Raw genomic sequence first — 22,442 nt, 5'->3', positions numbered from 1 at the left:
TCATTTTAATGATATTTCATATTTCTTTGTTCGTGGGAGGTTCTGACCTGATAATCCTATTAGTGGGGGATTGTGCAAGTGTTGCAAGGCCTTGAACATATGTCCAAATTATTATATCAGTTCTGATTATGTAGGAAGCAGGGCATTGATGATGCACTTTACACTGTAGCAAAAACCCTGTAAATGTAAGATTGACATCCATCAGTCCCGCCCATTGGTTTTACTTAATACAACTAAAGATTTCGTACAGTTGGCAAATGAACGTTGTCTCACAGATGTATGTTTTTGCCATTACATATATTCTTATGGGCCAGTCCATCTTCGTCTATTCTAAACCACTGTGCCCTTCTTCATACAGTGCTGCACTGTCTTCCTGTGCGCAGAAGTCAGGAAGGACTTAGAGGGGACGGTGTGTGTGAGATACAATCTTGTCTCTGCTCAAAGGCACCTCCGGAAAGCAGAGCAGTAAGTAAATTGCTTATGTAAATAGCTCTGCTGCTATAATCCATTGTTGATGAGGTCTCTGACGTGACGGCCTGATTTTGAAATTCTTTTGTTCTTTGGATGAACAGAGCAGTTAACTCTTGACTTACAACGGTATGATGCAATATATTTTATTGGGAACATTCAATAGTACAATCAGCAGCACTACAGATATGGCAGTGTTTGATTAAAACAATGTAAACCCTTGGTGTCGTTAGCGGTCATTGTGTTTGTTAATGAAAGCCGACAGCCATAATTGTTGTTGCTGGCCATTGAGTTAACGCGCACCGTTGGTAGAAGCTCATCTTTATGGTGCAGCTGCATTGTGGTATTAATAAGCATAACATTTGTGTGGGCTAATGCTAATTAGCACAATCAGCGTGATTGGGGAATACTTTTCCTATGAGCTCTGACAGTGTATTCAGGCTGTGACTGTTTAAGGCACTAAGGTAGAAATCTGTCTGTTGCTCCTTAATAAGCTCAGGCTGTGCAGTACAGCGGGTGTGCCATAGCTATACTCATCTCGCATTTTGTTGTATGACAGACCTGTGAGGAAAAACAGAAATGTTTTGGTTATGTGCTTGTGCGCCCAAACACACACACACACACACAAAGCTTTGCCACTTTTCTTGATGGAGATTGAGGAAGAAGCAGCTGACCTTGAAAACACTTGTGGTTTTCTCATCTTCATTCTGCACACGGAGGTCAAAAAGCCACAGTCTGCGAGTCCCATGACCTTCTGTCAGAGAAGGTTAGCGATGAACCTGTCACCTGCACGCTGCTGTATGGCATGAGTGTACATGCATAATCAGCCGGCCTGGCGTCAGCTCGAAACAAACAAGCTTCTCTCAAATTCACACACACAAAACCTTCCTTTTTTCTTGTGAGACTGTGGATTGTTAGTCAGCTGTTTGTGTGAACACTTGTTCAAAGGCTTTGATTTGAAATTAAGCTGTGAGTAAAAAAAAAAAGCAGGCAGCATGAAGAAGTGGAGATACTAGACATTTCCATTCTCACTATACTGTTACTCATCCTTTGCCAGCTAGCTAGAGGTCTGCCACTCTATAAATAGGACTGAGGAGATGGTGGAGAGGAGACTTTGTTGGAAAATGCATTTCCATGGAGACAGTCTTCATTGGGCTTTGGTTTTGTGATGAGAGAGCCATTGTGGAGGAGAAGATTGTGACTTAGTTTAGGTAAAAGTATGTTTATCCATATGTAGTTGTCAGGACAAAGTTGTCACAGCAGTCTGGTAAATAAAGACAAGCTTGTACCGCTCTGCTGGTTGCAGATGTCGTAGCAACTATATCCGTTTTGCTTTAGAAACATGTGATCAGCACATGGACCATTGTGTTTGTAAAGTTTGAATCACTCTGCCACGCTTAATGCCACCCACACACACACACACACACACACACACACACACACACACACACACACACACACACACACACACACACACACGCATAAATACAGCCCTGCTCCTTTCCCTCATGCATGCAAAATATCTTGTGTGGACAGACACACAAGCACAGATCTCATTTTCATCTTGAACGACAGTCAGCCTGTACAAGGCACGTGGATGTGTCTGCCTCACTGTAATTGTGCTCCGTTACGTTGCTCGTGAGGTATTTAGAAGTGGCAGCATGTCGAGCGTGTGACAGCTCTATTAAATTATTTGAACATTTTAGCCTTAGCTATTTCCTTGTTTTGTTATTGTGGGTAAAAGAGTGTAACTGTTGTCTCCACGGCATTGATCTGAGTGTGGGTGGGGCTCTCTGGTCTGTATGAAAAAATTCACACACTTCTCTCTGACCCTGGTATTTGTGTGCCTTGTGTTGTGTTTTGGCTGCTGTGTTGCTCATCTGCAACAGAGCCCTGAAACGTCCCTGTTATACGCAGGGAGGAGACAATTATCTGCCTGTCAGAGAAAAGGTTTCCCAGTTATTCCTCCACGCAGCCACCGCATAGAGATCAAATGCTTGTGATTCAGCTAGACTGTTACCAGGTGTCAGCCTCACTGTTGTTTTTTCCAGGGAAAATAGTTAAATGGTGAGGAGGCAGAAGAGCTGAGCTTAGCATCAGGGTGGATCAGTGATGTACCTCCAGCTGAGCTTTCAACTCGCTCTGTCAGAGCCTTTACCAACCTTAGAGGAACCCGGGGGAAATCCCAGCCTGGGCATGAACTGGGTTGAAGGAAAAAGGGATGGAGGGAGAAGAAAGAGGGGAGATGGCGAAGTAAGGGGGAGACTTTTTCGATATGTAATACAGGCACAGTTTCAGTGATTCTATACTTTCAGCCTTAGGCAGGGTTTCTAAAGTTGCAATGTATCGAGCTTTCTTCTAAATCCAGATATTTTACACGGCCATTAGGAGTACAGGAGAAATTCATCTTGTCAAAAATCAAGCCCACAAAGTTCACGTGCATGTGTGGCTAATAGAGGCTGATTTGGAGGTGAGAAGAGAAGTAAATATACATGTTCCTAGAGCTATTCAAAAGTCCTGGTGCTGCTGTTGCCTGGGTAACACTAAGCACCATGGAAATGTCCTTTTTCCAACTGAGACTCGAAGGTTATCCACCTCATAGTTCTGTTCTCTGTTACGTATTAAAAATGTCATCTCCATTCTTCATATCATTCATTTAGCAAGACACAGTACAACATTGCTCTGGCAGACAAAGCCCTCAGCTTGTTTACTTGGCTACTGCACTGCACTCTCTACTCCCTTTCATTCATTGGGCGCCTTGAAATATATGAAACTCTATGATTCATTTCAGGCTTGAATTACTGAATTTCAAATGAGGTTTTTCTTGAACTGTAAACTTTTGATGCAAAATTGAATATAAATCATATATATGTTCTTGCTGTGGCTCAGTTTACATTTGTCACAAAAAACCCACGGAAAAATAAATGAAGTCTAATTTGGCAGCCTCTTTCTGTATTGCCAATTGGGTCATAACTCTGCCCTAACATTGTGTTCATCTAACATTTTACTACACACCAAAATACATTTTTCGAGTATAAGCCCATGGGAGTGTCAGAATAGGTCAGGTTCAGCAGTCTGTTCCCTCGGGCATACACATTCATTGATTTGAAAAAATGGCTGCAGTGTCTGGCAGATTCTGGTGGAGTTAAAACCCATGAGGCTACTGCTGAAAAATAGAAGAAGATGGACTTGGATGTGTTTAAATTTTGATGCGATTTTGACACCTCTTCTGTGTCACTGTCACAGTGTGGTCAGGACTTGTGATGTCAGATTGTTGGCAGCATTAAGTGTAACAGAAACGCACAATACAGTAGATGTCATTGAAGTTTTAGGCTCACCCATGGACTATATATAAAAATGGACATAGCTTCCATGTCTTAAAAAGGAGGTCAATGCAGAAGTGCCTTAAACTGCAATACCACCGAGGCTCTCGAAAAGCCTCTGGCTCCATAGTCTTCCATCCAACTTCTCTCATGGAATAAAATGTCAATAAAGTTTCCCCACAAGGTATTATGGTGTGGTTAGCTAATGTCCTTCCTTCTTATTAATTTTCTGGTGGTCTGTCTTAAAATAATCCCATCATTAAATAGATATCAGGCCTCAAAATCTGTGTTTTTGGGGACGTGTCTGTCTGATTGACAGGCCCACGGTGCAGTCAGGTTTCCCCAATCAGTGGGCGGGGCTTAGTGTTCTCTGGTTTCCAATCAAATTGAGTCACATCCACTGCTCGCTCCTCCCCAGCTTGTTCAAATATGGTCACTTCTGGCTCAAAACCACTCCAAGCTGGCAGGATGGCAACAGACAAAAAGTCACACTCGAGGATTCATAACGGCAGTTCACACACCAATGAGTGAAATGACTGTTGGTTGACGCTTGGGCTCACCCAAACTACTATAAGAACCTATTGCTTTAAATCCCTTTTCAAATTCATTTTGGGTTACGAAAGACAACGAGGACAACAGGAAGGTTAACTTTTTATTTCTATCACACTCAGGTGATTCTGGCTGAATCTTCTGTTACCTTTTCTCCATTGGAATATTTCAAACTCAATCTAGACCAGTTTGATGAAATACCATCAGAAAAAGGATGCCTTCCAATAGCTGCTTTGCAATAAAAGCTTTACAGTGGTTTGCTAATGGAACATGTTTGATGTGAAGGAGCAGCGCAAAGTGTTGAGTTTGCATTCATAATATGTAACATAGAGTAGCTCTTTAGCAAGGCCACAATATTGCAGTGCACCAGTAATATATCAAGATGTAAAGGTGCAGTGGAAATGATATACAAGCTCATTCTATACCGCCACAGTTCAACGAGTCAGAGGACACACTGGAGGTGAGAGGACAAGCCTTTCAGTCAGCTGGTGTGGGTTACATCTTTAAAATGTGAATGATTTCCTCAATTTAGCCGATTATCATTCTAATGCCTGATTTAAAAAGGTTAATGTTAGCACACCAGAACATTAGCAGAGATGTCATCCATGGGGCCTTGAACGTAGAAGTTTGAATTATATAGCAAATAAGCAAACTTCCACTGAGTCCGGGCTTTTATGTTCCTTGCATTTAATGCAGTTGTACATGGGGAGTCCAGGTACGTTAAACAGACAGTAAAGTCTGTTAAACACAGTCGTATTCAAAAGTGACTGGTTGTTTTTCTGCTGTTTGCAGCTGATGAACGGCCCTCTTGTAAACCAGTAATACAGAAATTCCTTGGACGTGAACTTATCCTGTGGGGAACCAGCTGAACCTCTCTCCCGTATGTGAGCCTCACTTCCACCATAGACGAATGACAGGCCCATAAACGTGATTGATGTGGGTGACTAGTTACAGCACAGACTCAACTTGTAGTTAAAGCTGAGCTGCGGTGTTGAGATGTCACTCACCAGGCTCCTCTCTTTAGTTGGTCAAAACAAGTAGTGTCACGAGTGGTTTTGTGAAAGATGGTATAGCCTGGGTGAGACTGCACCTGCAGAGACACAGTGTGTGTTTACTGTTCTCACCCAACAACTCTTTCTATTCTGAGACTTACACTGTTTAAACATATCCAAAAAAACTCAGCTTTTTCTAATGGGTGTGTAGAATTAGGACCATTTAGTTTGGGAATGCACAAATACTGAGTGTAAGCCATATTTGACTGAATATACACAATGATTAACTGTATTACTTGACTTTATTTGTGTACATCGTGAATGTTGATATTGACTGCTACATTGAAAATATTAAAACATGCCTTTTTCTGCGCCAATATTAAAATTGAGCACAGCTATTCATTCACAGCAGGGTGCCAGTAGGTGGTCCTTGCTATTTGTGGATTTCACTGATGCTTTGTAATGATTCCACACACACACACACACACACACACACACACACACACACACACACACACACACACACACACATGAAACACACACACATGAAACACACACTCAGACTTCTCTCCTGCACAATCCTTATTCTCCTCTCTGATGCTTGTTTGCCACACCTCTCTCTCTCTCGCGCTCTCTCACACTTGTGTTTGTGCTTCCTCCCCCTCACGCCCACGCTTCTACTCTTGACTGTTGATCATCGGCTTCGTCTCCATGGCCAGAAGGATGCGTCTTGTGTACGACATAAAACAAACGGCGCGTTCCAGGCAACATTTTCGGTGCTCCCCCCTCTCTATCCGCTCGCTGCAGTCAGTCTCTAAACCATTTTTGTTCTTCATCTTCAATTCACTTCTCTTTATAGGACTTTTAAGTCCTCACTTTTAAAAGCTAGGATGGAACAGCAAGGGCTTTAAAAGTGCGATAAACTCAGCAGTGTTCTTTCTGACATTTCCAGGCCATTTCAGCTCTCCCATAATACCAACAGCGTCAGTGTGTTGGTCTCTCTGCCCTTTCTAAACTTTATTTGGGGAACACCTGGGGCAATAAATCAGAACAATTATTTTTGTGTTAGATATTCTACCTACACTCGCACATTTCTTTGTCTGCTCCTATAGTCTCCGAAACACCTGCGGATGAAGCTGCTTTGTTGCCGTATTCCATTATGAATGAAGGCAGTTTTTCAGCCCACCCATTCATCTCCTCTGCAACAGGAGACGCTAAGCGGTCAACCCCACTCTGCACACCCCGGCTTCATGACCCTCTGCGTATATGTGTATATCCCACATGAGCTGTGTATAAATAGCAGAGGGGTAGCGTGTGTTTGCAAGTGAGTGTCCACCCTTATCAGGTGATAAATAGTGAAGGCCCTGGTTTTTTCTTTGTCCAGCCTTGCTGCAAAGCTTCCACAACCACGTACACAAATGGCTACACATGTCCTTGAGAGGAGAGGCTTACAGTCCGGATCACTGGGAATCCCTCCGCTTACCTGAACCGCTTATTTTCTGTCTATCCTTGAGCCTCTGTCGATTTGTGTCTGCCTATCATCAGGGAACATCCGGGGAACCCCTGTAAGTAGATCAATTCTCCTTAGCTATAAAAAACCTTCATTGGCCAGCGGTCACTCAGCAACCCCCACCCTCTTTACCCTGCATGTGCAGGCACTAGGTAACATGGTGTGTTTAATGTGTTGGAAATTTCATTTAACCCTCCTCTTATCTTATTTTCTTCATCTTCCCTTTCAGTGGCCAGTTATTGCCCTCCCCATCCCCCCACTCTCACCACCACCACCACCACCACCACTATCTACTCCCCACTTCTCCCTAGGGCTGACTGCCTTTCTCCTACCAGTGCTGGAGATGCAGAGAGGGTGAATGAACCAGGCAGGAAGCAGAACTGAGAGGGGAAGATAGGGGAATGAGCAGAGAGGGACAGATCAGAATGTGAATCACTTCGATTGTACAATAAACATTGGTCACTTTGGGGCAGAGTCATTGAGAAATTTTGCAGTGCATGCTGACAACAGGATTAAACATGCAGTGCAGGGATAACATTTTCTATATGTACCCAACATGCAATATTTAGTAACTGTGTGCATGTGTGAGGGCAAGAGGATATGATGTAGGTAAAAATGGCCGTCATGCATCTGTAGTGGCTCTTCTCTGTGGGATGCCTTCTATTTACCGTCTGCTGTAGAGCTTAATTCACTTAACTGAGAACAAATAGAATTCCCATTAATTTGTCTGCAGTTGTCTTTCACCAGCGTCCTCGTCCTCTGGGCTGATATAATCTGCTGTGTGAAAACACACACCATGTTTTGACACTTGCCTGACCCCTGTGTTATGTTATTACTATTATACCTGACCAGCTTGTTAAAAGATTCCTCGTGCTGAGGAACCACTGTTTACTATTTCCTCTTAAAAAAACATATAATGACGAGTCATGGCTTGTTTGTCAGGTTTTATAAAAGGAAATGAGGAACATTTTCAACTGATTTGAACAATGACTTTAAATACATTTAGTGTCATTTGTAGACTTTTAAATGATTTGGTCATTTGTAAATACAGATTTCCAGTATCATATTATTTATATTTACTCTCCCTTTCCTCTTTTTGTATATTAAAACTTGGGTCTGAGGTTTTGTTGGAATTTCAGCCTTGATCAGTGGATCTGTCAATGGTACAAACTTTTTCCATGTCGGTAATTATTTTGAGAATGTTCGTGTTGAGGCTAATCGGTTCTTAGATGGTGCTGAAAACTCACAGTCTGATGCAGCCTTTGCCGTGCAGACCCACAGGGCTGTTCGACTGCACAATCTTACACGGAGGCCCCCTTAACTTAGCATCCGTGACATCTAAGATTAACCATTAGGATGTCTGAACTGTGAGACATCGGAGTCTTCTCGATGCTTGCTGAAGAGTCAATTCCAGTAATGAAAGCTGCTGAGGATCACATCGAGTCACACATGGGGAATGCGCAGAGGTGACAGATTGACGGAGTCCGTCCCTGGCGTAGAGTTCATGTAAACATTCCAGCTGCAGATCAGGCAGCGCTCAGGTATCAATCGCTGCAGACTGAATCCATGTGGAGAATATAACTAATCACAGTGTGACTGGAGTTACCTGCAGAAACAGCAAGCTGAGCACTGTGCAGGTTTCAGCTTTGACACATCCGTGATCAGTGGAGAACGATCCCTGAGTTCGTAGCACACTGTGACATAAGTCAATCAGGAAATCAATACATGCAGCCACTGGACAATATTTTTTTCCCACTGTGACAAGGAGTATGAAGTTGGGCTGGACTATGTCATATCATTCACGATAATATCAGTAAAAAAAAATTATTATGACTATGGAAATATTCTGACTTGTTAACATAATGATGTGATACGCAGCATAACGATATGACGTATCTTACCTGTGTGACTTATGCACAGCGGCAACATTACAAAAGATCAGATGTACCACAGACATCATATTTTTACTGAATATTTGAAGGCAAACTGTTACATTTACGCTGACATATAAAACTTACAACAGCTTTGTTGCAACAATACTTTGTCACATTGTTCTGAATATGTTTATCTCAGAAATATATCGCCTACCCCAAACATGAAGCATGCTTTTGTCTCTTGTTACTCTTCATGTCACACACAATGTGGTGTTAATGTTGTTCTTAAAAATCCCTAAAAAAAAAAAAAAAATGCCACTCAATCTATGTTTTGAAGTTTGTGTTTTGACTTGTCTCTGAATAACTTTTTCCAAGTAATGTCTTCAACAGGCTCTACTCCTGAGCTAGTGCTGAAAAATAGGGCTGAGAATAACAAATTTTACAAAGCGGGGGTTTTTTTTAATAATTTTTTTTTATTACAGTTAGAAAGATATTCTAACCCATTTTCCAGAGAAGGTTTTAAAGTAAATCCATGAGCTTGACTTTACAGCAATGTTTTAAATATCAGTTGAGCTCCTGATTTTTACATCATAGAATATTACAAAAACAAAAATATTTAACATAAAATATGCTCTTGTCTTGTTCTTCTGAATTGAAGAAGACATCATTTTCCCATTGAAACATTGTTATCTTTTAATTAATATTTATATCTTTATAATTTAGACAAAATATAGTGCTGTTCAACATATATTATGCGGATCTACATTCATGTGCTTTGCCCTAGTTTGCTTGAAAATGTACTTTTCTGCTGGCTGAGTAACAATATGGCATACTTTCCTTTTTGTTGCAGTGGACTTTCTGATTCGTAAGCAGAAAGTCGTGTAAGTCTTTCTCGCCACTTGTTTGTTGCTTATTGTATTTTCTCCAGGAGTAAAAGTGTTGTCAGTGGGGACTTTACCGGTTGGGGGCCTTTAGTATCAGGAGGACAAAGCGATGTGTTTTGAGTGTGTATACATTCTGTATGATCCCACTCGGCTTGCTGCTGGTAGTATCTAGAGAGAGCAGCTGTTGTCCTCTGTGGCAATCTAATCAGCAGAAATAGACCGAGCCCCAACCCACCTCGCAACTGCCTTCAGAAGCACCTCATATAGGCTGGTGCAGATGGTACAGTATATATGGTGAAGAACAATTAGTTACATTTGAATTTGCAGTCATATTTTGGGGAATTGATTACTTGCTTGTAAAACACCATTTCAAATTCCAGTTTTGGCACTATACAGACATTGGATTATGTAACTTTTTTTTTTTTTTTTTTACACTCCAGTCCTCCTGCATGTTGATCTGTGTAAGTAATTGGAAGGGTTGATGGGAGTAGACTGGTCCCACCTGGTCCCATACAAACAAGATACTTAATTGTTCAGAACAGTCTCTTTAGATTTCTTGTTTCTTTAGTTAGTGATCTATTAGTCATATTAAATTACCATCAAATCTCTGGAAAAACACCTGACACTTATTAATGAATTTTATTTAAATATTAAAGGCCCCGTATTGAAAAAGGTTCCGATTTCTATTTCTTTTTTGATCATAAAGCAGATATAGGTATTTTATACGTATGTACTATGAAAGTGTCAAAAACACTCAGTTCATGGAGAAAAGCACAGGAGCAACTGTGCCGTTTGTGATGTCACAAACTCTCACATGTTATATGTCCACTGTAAGCACAGCCTACTGGCGAACCTTTTCTGGGGAAGACCAATGAGCAGTCATTCTGTCGCTGTACTAGTAAGCTATAAGACAGAAGAAAACCTGTGGCTGGTTTGAATGTACGTCACTCAGAAAAGTGTCAGCCATCTGAAGAGAGGGTCATTGCTATCTTTTGAGAAGTCTTTTGGTACTTCTTATGGATATTCAAACCGCAAATAAAACAGCGGAAAAGTGTAAAATATTGCACCTTCAATGATGTAATTCTACAAACAGGAGGTTTAGATTCAAGATGTTTTGCTGTTTATGTTGTCTGCTTGAGGCTCAGTGACTCTACAATGAGTGTAAACCTTGTAGTGTTTTTTTTTAAACAGGAGCTTGATGACCAATATAGGCATATTATTCTGTAACTGTATTGCTGCAGCACAAATTCACTGCCAGAATGAAAATGACTCAGTTCGGTTGCTTGGCAGAGAGAGCGTCAGTGAATATCCCACATTACAGTGCCAGCAATTCAACAAATGCTGTCCCTCCTCCACAGTAATGGACCAGAGGAGACTCTGTTGGCAGCTCACGGACACTTTTTATAGTCACTGGAGTCTTGAATATAGGCTCCTCCTAGTATAAGTTGATGCTTTATGCCTGACTTGTCATAGATAAGGAGGAGGCAATAATCCTGCTGCAACATGGTATCTTGGTACCAAGGTCCATTGCCTATCTTAATGTTTAGGACACTGTGTTTGAAAGTCTCACTGTGATATTGCTCTAATAAAATTTCTAGTGCCGGTTCCACCGTGGCACGATAAGTGTGGCCAGTTGTTTATATTGGCCTCCTTTGGGGGCTAATAGTCAGCCCCAATTTGGGTTGAAAAGACGATGCCAAACACAGTTATGAATGAGTGCAAATTAACTTTCCTCAACAAGCTTTTCAAGAATTAATTCTGCTTGTTTTTCAAAAAGTGAGAGCTGGAGGAAAAGAAATGTCATCAGTGCTGGTTATCACCGCACCTCTCCGGGGGAGCTCATGTTTGAGCTTGACTGGTCCTGAACTTTTGCACGTCTGCATGCTGAGATGTAAAGGTTTCCCACCAATTAAAATCAGCCCTCTTCTATGCAATATATTTATCTTAGAAAAAACACCAGCTTAATTTCCTAAAGTGTTCCCAGTGTAAAGATATATTGCCACCCCTGGCAAAAACTCAAATGGGAATAATCCAAACCCTGACTTTGCTTGTCAAATGTAATTTACCAAGGTTGCAAGTCATTAAAGGAAAGGTAATTGCGTGTGTAGTAACGTACAGATAGAGAGGGTATTAAGTAGACATCCACTCGTAGATTAGAGCTCTGATAGTGGAAAGGACACAGCAGATATGTCATTAGAGAATTACTGCTACACCAAGGCTTCTCGTGCTTATGATAGCGTAGTAGATTACTGTTGATTTATTCATGTTACAGCTTGCCTTTATTAGCAGTAGGATGGCTGGAGTGGTTAGCTATATCACCTCATAACTGGAATCCACTAGTTATATGGGACCTCTGTGTGTGCAGTTAGCATTTTCTTCTCCTGAGTGTTACCTTTGACTGTCCAAAAAGCTGCAGGTTAGGTGAAATGTAATGATAAATGGAGTTTTGTATGAATGTGTTAGGGGTTGTGATAGCACTGTTTTAACCCTGGTGTCACCTGTCCTACGTATACAGCACATCAAGGCCATTGCATGCTGGGAAGGGCTCCAGCCTTGTGTGACCCTAAACAGGAGAGACCGTTTAGAGAAGCAGCTGAATAAAGGATTGTGTTTCAAAACTGGCATGGACTGCAAAAACTTTTTTTTAACTTCACTTGCCTCATTTAAAGCAATAGTTTTGGGAAACATGCTCGTTTGATTTTTTTGCAGTGTTAAAGATTGATACCACTCTCAGTACAATCTTCTCAATTATTTTTCAGCATGAAAGCCAATAAGTGTATGTCCCAAACTGTTCATCTATTCCTTTATATAAACATTAAATCCTATTGTTTAATTAAAACATAATTAAACATGTAAAATTAAGCTCACACAGGTGCAAGGATATCTGTATTTTCAATCATGAAAAGACAAGAACGGTAGAAATAGAAAAACTTCTCACTTGTGTGTGATTTTAGCTCAATATGGTTAGAAAAGTTAGTATGTTAAAAACACTCCTTGAATTTTTTTTTTTTTTTATTATAACGCAGGTGCAAAACAAAGTTGTGCGTGTTTTAATGTGTGCACCTGCTGTCTTCCACACACAGTTTAACACCTCTCATTTAAGATCTGAGAAAATCAGGGCCTGTTTCATTTTTAACAGCTTTGCCTCACAAATGTGAAGGTGGATAGTTTTAAAAATATAATCTTCACGCCTGACCTTTCGTATTGTTACTGCTTAGCATAGAATGCCAAGAGCACGTTGGTGAGGTGTTTAAGTGCTTAGCAGCTTGTATTGGCCCCAAGAGACTAAACAGGTCCACAGACATGGGTCTAAAACGAGGAGTAAATAGGGTGCTCTTGTTGTGTGCACTGTCAAGGTGCTCCGAGTGTTTTTATACCTATTTATCTCCATCTAATCTTTCCTCAGTGCTGGGAGGCAGGGAACATCTGAGTGCATACTGTGAAGGTGAAAGTATTTTAGTCATTCCTTTCTACCGTGACTTTCTGTCATACACTTGTCCCCCCCCCCCCCCCCCCCCCCCACACACACACACACACATGTACACGCTCATTTCTACTTCTGTCTATGTGAAGACTCTGTTTGAATACCATGTACCTGAACCCAAACCCTAAAACCAAGTCTTGACCTTCATTGGGCCTCACAAAGATATGTCACATACTCGAAGTACACACAAACACACAAAGTTGTTTTTTTTCTCCCCAAGCAAGCACGCACAGCTTACATCTTCTGTACACATCAAAGCTGGCATATTTTTTGCTTTTCCTCAAATATGATAACAGTTGGCTTGTTAAGCAACCTAAGAGATAGTAGAGAAAAAAATAACTCTCTGCTAATCCTGGTTCAATTGTGGAGCAGCTGCCAGTCGTTCAGCTCTTTCATCTGTGGGTGTATGCAAAGATTGCCTCACGCTCTCCACAGCGTAACGCAGGAAGTTTCACATGATATTTCTGCTGTCTTGCACAAACAACTCCGACCACACTTTGTGTTTGAGTTGCTTCAGAAAGAATAGTGCACTGGCCTGTGACGAGAATAGAAAATACAACAGAACTATCACTTTCACGCCTCATTATTTTAAGCTTCTTTTGCGTACTGTAGATCCTGATGGAGGCTGTTTCGAAAAAAGAACGAGCTTTGTTATTTCCCATTTACACTGCATTTGAATCCCTTTTTTTCCACTCTGAGCTAATGAAGATGTTTTGCCGCTTGACAGTTATGTGTTTGTGTCTTCAGCAGGAGGTACTGTCTGCTCCTTTCACCCGTCAGACTGTCAGGAGAGCACATGGCCTACGGTCAGCAGCCCACTCCACACTCTTCACCCAGCCTACCACTGCCCTGTCTCCACAGGTTAGTGTGTCCGCATGAATGGATGTGTCTTGTAAAGCTAAATAAAGTAATAGATTGTTTCCTTTTGCACATGATTGATTTCTGTGCCATACGGCCTTAAGAGCAAATCCATATTTCATCCATATCTGGTTAGATCTGTTTATGTGTCTGGCTCAGGAATGTGTCCTGCAATTGGCAGCAGCATTGTCAGCAGTTTCTGACACCATCATTACCCATTGCAGTAGGTAAAGTCATTTGAAAAGGTCAATCAGGAAATTGTTGCATCATTATGAAGCCAAGATTTCAGAAGATATTAGATCGATATCGGCTCATTTTTACCTGCGTCACTCTGCTTTGAGAAGCTGCCAAGTATCCTGAGGAGTTTAGCAGTGGTGATTAGTTTATTCCCTAGTCATCTTTCAAATGCATAAAGCTGTGCTGAAAACCACATTAAACATAAAATACAAAAACTTCTGTCATCCAGGTCTCAAAAATCATCACCGCTGTTTTGACTAGTGGTTATCTGTTGTTATTTCTAGAACTATTAATTTCAGTTTACAGGTGATTATAAATGAAGGCCGTTTAGTGGAGAAGCCTTTGAAGGTTGATGAGGTCACTGGATGGCTGCCTTTTTCTAAAACCATTACGTGTAAAAATCCATTTAAATGTATTCAAAAATCCCACTGTTCAAAGCAACCTCCCCACTGAGGTGTCATTGTTTGATTCAGGATTGTTGACATGAAGCAGCAGTGTGTGCTGCTAGTTTCCCATCAAACCTTGTTACTCCCTATAAATCATCACTTTGACAAGTGTCCATTTCAGCTTAGAAACACCAGCACGATTTGAAAATGTGATGTGCCTTGTAACAGTGTTACACTGATATTTGACTTTGATGTTAAAATTAATCAAAAAAGCTTTTCAAATAATATTTGTTAGTTAGTGATGCATTCCAAAGTGGAGTTTTTCTTTTTCTTTTTTAATATCCGCTCAGTCTAATCAGAATCCCGACCATTATCATCATATACTTAACTGACTTGCAGATGTCTGATACACCTTCCAAACTGTGGTACTCATGGGGCTTTCAGATTGAAATTCGTTATCTGACAAAATAATAGATGAGTCTGTGTTTTTGTGTCTGTTCCTGGGCCCAGTTGCGTGACATCAATACCACATTAACTTCTTCCTCAGTTATAAATTTGATAGAAAGTTTGCCATCTCTTTTCAGAGCAAATTGTTGGTGCTATCTGGCAAACGTTTCATTTGTCTCATTTCTGCAGTGTTGTGTTGCATTAAGAGGAATCTCTTTTACTTCTCAAAGTGACCATTTACCAGTATAATAGATTTAGGAGCTGTTTAGGTGTTTGTGACCTCATCAGCAGATGAAGTTTGCCCAGTTGTCGTGGAGATGTAGATCTTAAAATTGAAAAGATCTTTAAGGATTTGTTGTCTCATAAGTGGAATTTCTACATTCCCAATCTGAAGATTACCATGTGATAATTAATTTGTTTACCATTAATGCTGTAATTCCTTAGTACATTTAAAATGAATATGCATATGTAGACATGCGTGTCAGTGTCTGCATGTCTTGTGTGAATTAAGTCGGCTCCACCTGAGGATTAGCGCAAGACTGTCGCATTGTTCTCAGCCCAAGGTTTGGTATTGGTGTCCTTCCAATAGAACATGACAGACAGTCATCAGATCCGGCAGAAGGACTTCTCAGCGTTGCCACTTTGTCCTTGTCTCGTCTCCAACTTGGCTTGGTCAGACCACAACTCTTTGCATTTGGTATTCCTATGACTTCAGGCTCGCTCGAAATCCAATAAAGCAGACGCATTATGTTAAAAAGATCAGGTCAAGGTTAGGTGTGTGTATATTTTTCACCAGCAAATGCGCTTGGCCCACCAACAGGCTTGCATGGGATGAAAATTTTATGATGAGAACAGGATATTTGTTCCTTGAGTGCTTGCAATCATGGTGCTGTGGATAGCAGTGCATTAGCTCATCTCCTCCTCTTTCTATGTGTGTGTGTTTGTGCAGTTACTGTACTCGGATGGGATCAAGTGTACTTTGTGTGGGCTTTGTTTGTGTTGTGCGTGCGTATTTATGTGTCATTGGAATATATGAAATGGAGAAGGCAGGTATGGGTTTGCACAGGGTGGGAGTGGTTGTGCAGTGAAAAATGAGCAGAGGCTTTCCTCGGACTGTGTTTACATTTACTGCAGCAGGCCTCTCGGGAGGTCATTGGGGGCAGGTTGGTGAATGAAAACAGAAGAAATATATACATGACTTACGCTGCTGGAAAGTAAAAACATTAGCCATGGGTTGGCCTTGTTCACAACGGGATGAAACAACAGAGCTGATAGGGAGCGAGTCAATAGTCCCGAGTGTCCCTCTTCCTCCCATGTATCCTCCAGAGAAAGCTGTTTGTTCAGAGGGCAGGGGAGGGAGGAGACACAGGAAGCTCAGCAGGGAGTGTTTGACTTGCCAGGGCTTGTCGTCTCTACTTGGTAGGGCTGACAGTGATATTGTCATAACTGCAGTGAAAGAAGGAAACATCAGCAAAACACTGACGCTGTACAAAAGCTTTTTAGGATGAAAACCAGGTTGCCTTGCAAACACCGGTCTTTAACGTGTCCCGTGCATCATCTGCACAACCCTGTTATCAGATCAGTCAACACTTGTTTTTTTTCATTGTCCCCTCTCTCCTTTTGCTACAGTACAAGCACTTGTCTCCTTCTTGAGTAAGCCAGCAACCCCCCCTCTGCTCCCTCTGTCGTGCTTTGGCATCCTTCAGTTTAGCTGCGGCTCCCCACGAGGCCTGTGGGTCACAGCTATGCATACACGCGCTCACGCACACACACAGACATTCTCAGCAGCACTATTCATGCATGGACCTCTCGACCCATCTGCTCCCTACAGAAGGAACCCATGACAGTTTGGCAAAGTTGTCAAATGTCAAAGCGACACATGAGGAGAGTCAAGTCTAAATGAGGATTAAACAAGTTGTCAGTTCCTCCCTGGTACTGAGCCAGTGCCGTTCATGTTGCTCCACATCAGTTTAAATTGCAGTACACTAGTGGATGGAGTGAAGATAAGATAGAAGAGGAAAATGTCCAGTAAAATAAGGAGCAGAGTGGCTACTCGTGAAGATGGAGCAGTGGAGGTAGCACCGCGTCTGCAGTTTGCAGTGCTAAGTTCTTAAGCAAGTTGTGTGTCCGGCACATTGAATCTATTAGTGACTCATGTCAAACCTGTCTGTGTCAAAATGATTCCCTTTTTCCTGAAAAAGTATCTGCCCTGACCTGTAACATTCCCCATGAAGGCAGAGGAGACAAGGATCAGTATAAAAAATATTGTCTGGTCAGTTTAAGGACTTGCTCTTTCCTATCTCTCAGTAGAGGGATGTTGCCAGTAATCTACACCGACTTGGACATTCACACATTGTCCAGTCGCTAGCAGGTGGGCGTAGTTCAAGAGCATAATAAGCCGTTTTACACAGAAAGTTCGGGCTTGCATCGGGGTGGTAAGGAGTTGGGGGGAAATTGCCACTAACTGAAAGCAATGCTTTCTGTTTTCTCCAAGAGGCAGGTGCTTTGTGAAGAGAGCCATCAGAACAGTTTATCGCTCTATTTAAATGATACATTGAAGTGCCCCAGCAGAAGTGGCAAATGCCCTCTCCCCCTCAGGCACACTGTTTCCCTCTGGAGAACAAGTTCTCTTTAACTGCTTTACGAGTGCATCTCTCTGTTTGCATGTTTCCTCTCCTTTTATGGCTTAAAATCAGCAAGAGTTTGTGCAACACCATCCACTCACGTCCGCAAAATCTGTGGGGGATTAGTCCAAACTTGTAGCTCGTCGGGGTCAAATGGATTTTGTTTGCATGTTGTTGCAAAGTGTTAAAACTCTGTCAAAACCTACAACTTTTTGTTTTTGTGCTGTTGCTAAAAAGTTTGGATCATTAACTTTAATAATTAGCAATCATTCTGTTGTTTTCCTCTTTTTATTCATAATAAACCAGAGGTTTTAAAATAACTAGCTGACACTCCTCTCTGACCTCACTGACGGTGTTATGCACAATGAAGATGGAGGGCCTGTGTGCAGGGGTGTGTGCAGTTTACCTCACAAGTTGAAGCAGGAGCTGATAATCAGAGCTAATAAACTGAGAAGATTGATGGGACTTGCTTGTGCTAAAGGTCTCTCCTGATTGTTGTTGCAGTCCTGACTACCAGCAGGTCAGGGAGAAGAGTGAGGTGAATCTGTAGTCTCTAAGCTTCTTTATACTTCATGTTTAAAAGGGAAAATGAAAAGAGGAGGAGAAATAAATGAAACAACAGGCAGTTGTCCCACTTCTATGATTGGACACTGTTTTTTTGCATCTCTTCCTTTCTAAAATTGATGGACAACAAATCCTTCATTCCCGCTGAACATCTAGAAAGCGCTGGCAGCAGACTTGTTCAGCTTTAATTAACTCAGCACTTAATTAGGATGGTGGTAAGTCCATTCTTGTGTAATTGTTTTGAGTGGCAGCACTAAGTGAGAAGAGGCATCAAAGCTGTTATCAGATTTCAAGTGTCATCTGTCTGATAGGAGAAAAACAAAAAGCCCACTTCAGTTTCATATTTCTCAACTGCTCCACGTCAGCGAAGTGGTGCTGAGTGAAGGAATTACATGGAGAAATTCTTGGTTTGTTGCAGATTATTCTGTCATGACATGCAGATACTGATCATCTTAGCGAGGCTTAAAACTACCTGTAGGTCTCAGATACCATCGCTGTGTTTAATAACATTATTGATCTATTTGTGTCTGTGAATTATGATGTACAACTGCAGTAAAAGACGGTTTATACAGAGACTCTTGTTAATGTTTACATTTTCAAACAGTCAATCTGCAGGCTGAAGACAAATAATGGCAGCTTGAATAATGCTAATTATTGGCACACAAGGCACTACTGTGAGGATATAATTTAGTCTGAAGAGGTGTGTTTGTGGGTCCCAAATGAAATCCAGAACAACTGTCGTCGTCGTCGTCGTCGTCGTCGTTCTACTCATATCTGAGTATTCGTGACCTTTTTGATGAAGTTTCTCCATTCATAGCGGTTTTGAGCTTTGATGTAGCAGCTATAAATTGATTTCTTTGTGAGAGTTGTAATTCCATCTGTCCAGGACTTTCTGTCTTCATCTGCTTCTTTTCCCTTCCACTTTACCAAACATAATCAGCTTTTCCAGATTGTCTCCTTCACGCCTGGCAATGTGACCAAAATATTGCAGTTTTTGTTTTGCAACCACTTTGAAGAGATTCTTTTTTTTCTCCAATTTCCAGCAGGACGTTCTCATTGGTCCTTTTGGCTGTCCAAGGAATGCACAGAAGCTTTCTCCAACACCACATCTCAAATGCTTCAATTTTTCTCTCATCTGCAGCATTGATAGCCCAAGTTTCACATGCATATGTTGCAATCGGGAAAATCAGGGTGGAGACCAGTCTGATCTTTGTTCTTTTGCTGATGCTTCTGTCCTTCCATATCTTGTTCATAGCAGAGATTGATGATTTTGCCATTGCAAATCTGCATTTTATCTCAGTGGAACAACCACCTTGGTTCGATATCATTGACCCAAGGTAATTGAAATGGTCGATTACTTCAATTGCGTCGTTTCCTCCATGAATGGATGGGTTCTCTTCACATTGGCTGACAATCATCACCTTCATCTTGCTTACATTTAGAAAGAGGCCAAACTTTTCACTCTCTACTCTTACTCTTTCAATCAGATTCTCCAGTTCATTTGCACTGCCTGTTAATAGAGTAGTTTCATCAGCATATCGCAAGTTGTTAATTCCACCATCATAGTTTTCAAGGGCCAGTCGCATGATGTATTCTGCGTAGGCATTGAACAGATACGGAGACAGTATGCATCCTTGTCGTACCCCTTGCTCGATGTTAAACCAATCAGTGTCACCGCATGCAGTTCTCACTGTTGTTTCCTGATGGTCATGGAAACACTGATTCAATAAATCACTGTGAAGAACTCCGAGAAAAAAGTTGATTTCCTTTCAGGGAACTAATTGACATTTTCAGCCAAAACCTCAGTTTCAATACATTTTTGAATAAACCTATTGATTGTAACCTGCCCTTAACTCGACAAGCTGACATTACTGTGTAAAAATACAAATGAATGCTTGTCTTAAAAAAGGAAGTTGATGAACTGCTACCTGGTGGCTTACATCCTTCCTCCATACGCTGACACTTAAATACTGTCAATCTGTGGTGCTCGGTGGGGATATGAAAAATCAATTCATTTCATTATGGGATTTTTACACTTTAGGGATTGACAATGATGATGACAGCAACACAGCGATGAGGATTGATTTTCTAGCACTGCAGTCCAGGTTGAATCTATGACACTTTCCCTACATATGTATTGAAAAGAAACTCGATGAAAAATGATGTTTGCAAATATTGTCATAATGGAGTCATTTATTAAAGTAATACAACTGGGATGTGCTTAAATCTTGGTCGACACCATGTGGAATCGATGCCAAAAACTGATGCTGCAAACAAGCCTGTAAATACTGTTCATGATATTCAGAAATACACGGCTATGCAGAAATAACATCTAATGAATTCCTGTTAAATCCATTATGAAATCTTATTTTAATGCAACATTGACCATGTTATTACTGTTGTATGAAACAATATTTGTCTGACTGTCAGAATTTTATGCCCTTAATTGTGATGAAGACTGGAGAATATCAAAAGCTTGATTTAAATTACAAACGAGATGGTTATTCACTCACTCACTCACTCACTGTAGTTTCCCAGTGTTTCCTCCCTCTCTTTTTTTAAATTTATTTTACATTTTGTAAATTGCCCAAGTTGGTAATTCATTTCAGTATAATATATTAAGAATAGTCTTAAAACATTATAGTCTCCTATTAAATATGTTATTAATATATTTGGATCTTAACTACGGGTTTTTAATTTAAGAATACTTAGTTTGATTTTTACATTTTTCTTCCTTTTACTTTTGTTTTTCTGTATGCTTTACATTTGAATAAACAACATATTCAAATTCACAAACTTCTGCTTTATTAATCAGCTTCTGATCGAATCAAATTTGACCAATCTTCTTTCTTTGCCCGTATTGTCTGGGATTAACGGCTTTGTTTCATTGTAATAAGATAATTCCCAATAATCTTATTGTAACTGCACGCAGATGATTCCTGGAGTGTAAATGTGACACCCAGACACTGATGTTAACACCTATGAAGCATAAATCTGAATATGAATAACTTCCCTTTGGTATCTTTTGATGTCAGTTAAAAAAGGTTTTATTTCACATAGACAAAATGAAGTATTTACAGGGGCTTTACTTTATACATATTACCGCCATATTCGCATTATGACTAGATTATCTAAATGTGTATAAAAATAGACTCTCTGTAGTTACTGTGACAGTATAGTGTGACATCGTAGAGTATAATCCATGCAAAGGTTATGTAAAAATAATAAAAAAGATACCCGAAGTACCAATCTCCCTTTTTTAAACATGAGTTGTATATCAGTAAAAATCTGTTTAAAAAAGGGAGCTCATGCTGGCATTACAGGACGTTTTTCATTCCAGTCAACCACAGTGCTAAAGCTGGGACCATACCGTGGCTGGCAGCTCGCCGGGGGTGACACCGAAAGGCACTCTTCAGTGATCACACCGAAGCTGTTAAACCTCTAATTTGTGGTAATTGTAGCTGTTGGGGATTAATTTAACATACACATTATTAACATCTGTTCCAATCGGGAAGATGTTTCCTGAGTGACATGAATTATCTCAGAATCATCCAAGCAGAGCTGCAACAGTTAGTGTCCCTGTGGGATGCAACATGATGGGGAGACTTGGGTGCCCTTGCCTGAGCTCATTCACCAACATCCAACTGGGACTGAACCCTGCAGTGAGGGAGAGAGGGAAAATAGGCAGGAACAATTGCAGTGGGGGGTCATGCAGCGGAGGAGGCCCTTGAGAAAGATCGAGAATCAAATCACATTGAAGTGGAAAGGAATTGAGGAGGAAAGGTGGCACAAAGAGCAGCATACTAATGATGAGGATTTAGATTGTGAATGGTAGCATGAGGGCAGAGACACGGACACTGTTTTTGTCAGAGCATTAGTGAGGTTGTCTAGCTCACTTAAATTTTAGGTCATGATGTCATTTGGGAGGATGAAAGGGCAGAGATGAGAGGAGAAGCTGGAGGCAAGATGTGAGAAAGGGGACAATCTTTAACAAAGTAGTCATGAGCACGTCTGATCCACCATTAATTTCAGCTGTCTTTGTTAGGCACTGTTCAGTATTGTCAGACTTATGCGGTCCGCGAGTGTGTGTGAGGTGGTGGCTCTTGCTCCCGGAGCTCGTGGAGCGGGGAGCCGTCACATCACATGTAAGACAGGAGGGGATGAGATGCTGCCCCCACAGCCCTCTGAGATCTGAAAGCTGGGCTGTCTGCTCATTTGACTGCTGTGACTTCCATTCCCTCG

The 22,442-nt window shown here is 41.1% G+C and overlaps 1 protein-coding gene across 2 annotated transcripts in view; it reads left to right on the top strand.

The window, feature by feature from the left end:
* mcu (mitochondrial calcium uniporter) overlaps positions 1–22,442 on the top strand; it is a 55,535-nt gene that overhangs the window by 10,870 nt on the left and 22,223 nt on the right. For both annotated transcript variants that reach the window (XR_011178018.1, XM_069144964.1), the window contains exon 2: positions 13,832–13,945. Coding sequence is in view for 1 of the 2 variants with exons in the window: in XM_069144964.1 (XP_069001065.1) it covers positions 13,832–13,945 (114 nt within the window). In the remaining variant the exon portion in view is untranslated. The remainder of the gene's footprint in view (positions 1–13,831; positions 13,946–22,442) is intronic.

Source organism: Embiotoca jacksoni, unplaced genomic scaffold, assembly GCF_022577435.1.
Source record: "Embiotoca jacksoni isolate LCO1_2020_lvr unplaced genomic scaffold, fEmbJac1.0.p SCAF_12, whole genome shotgun sequence".
Lineage (NCBI taxonomy): Eukaryota > Metazoa > Chordata > Actinopteri > Embiotocidae > Embiotoca > Embiotoca jacksoni.
This window is presented reverse-complemented; position numbering and strand designations above follow the sequence as displayed.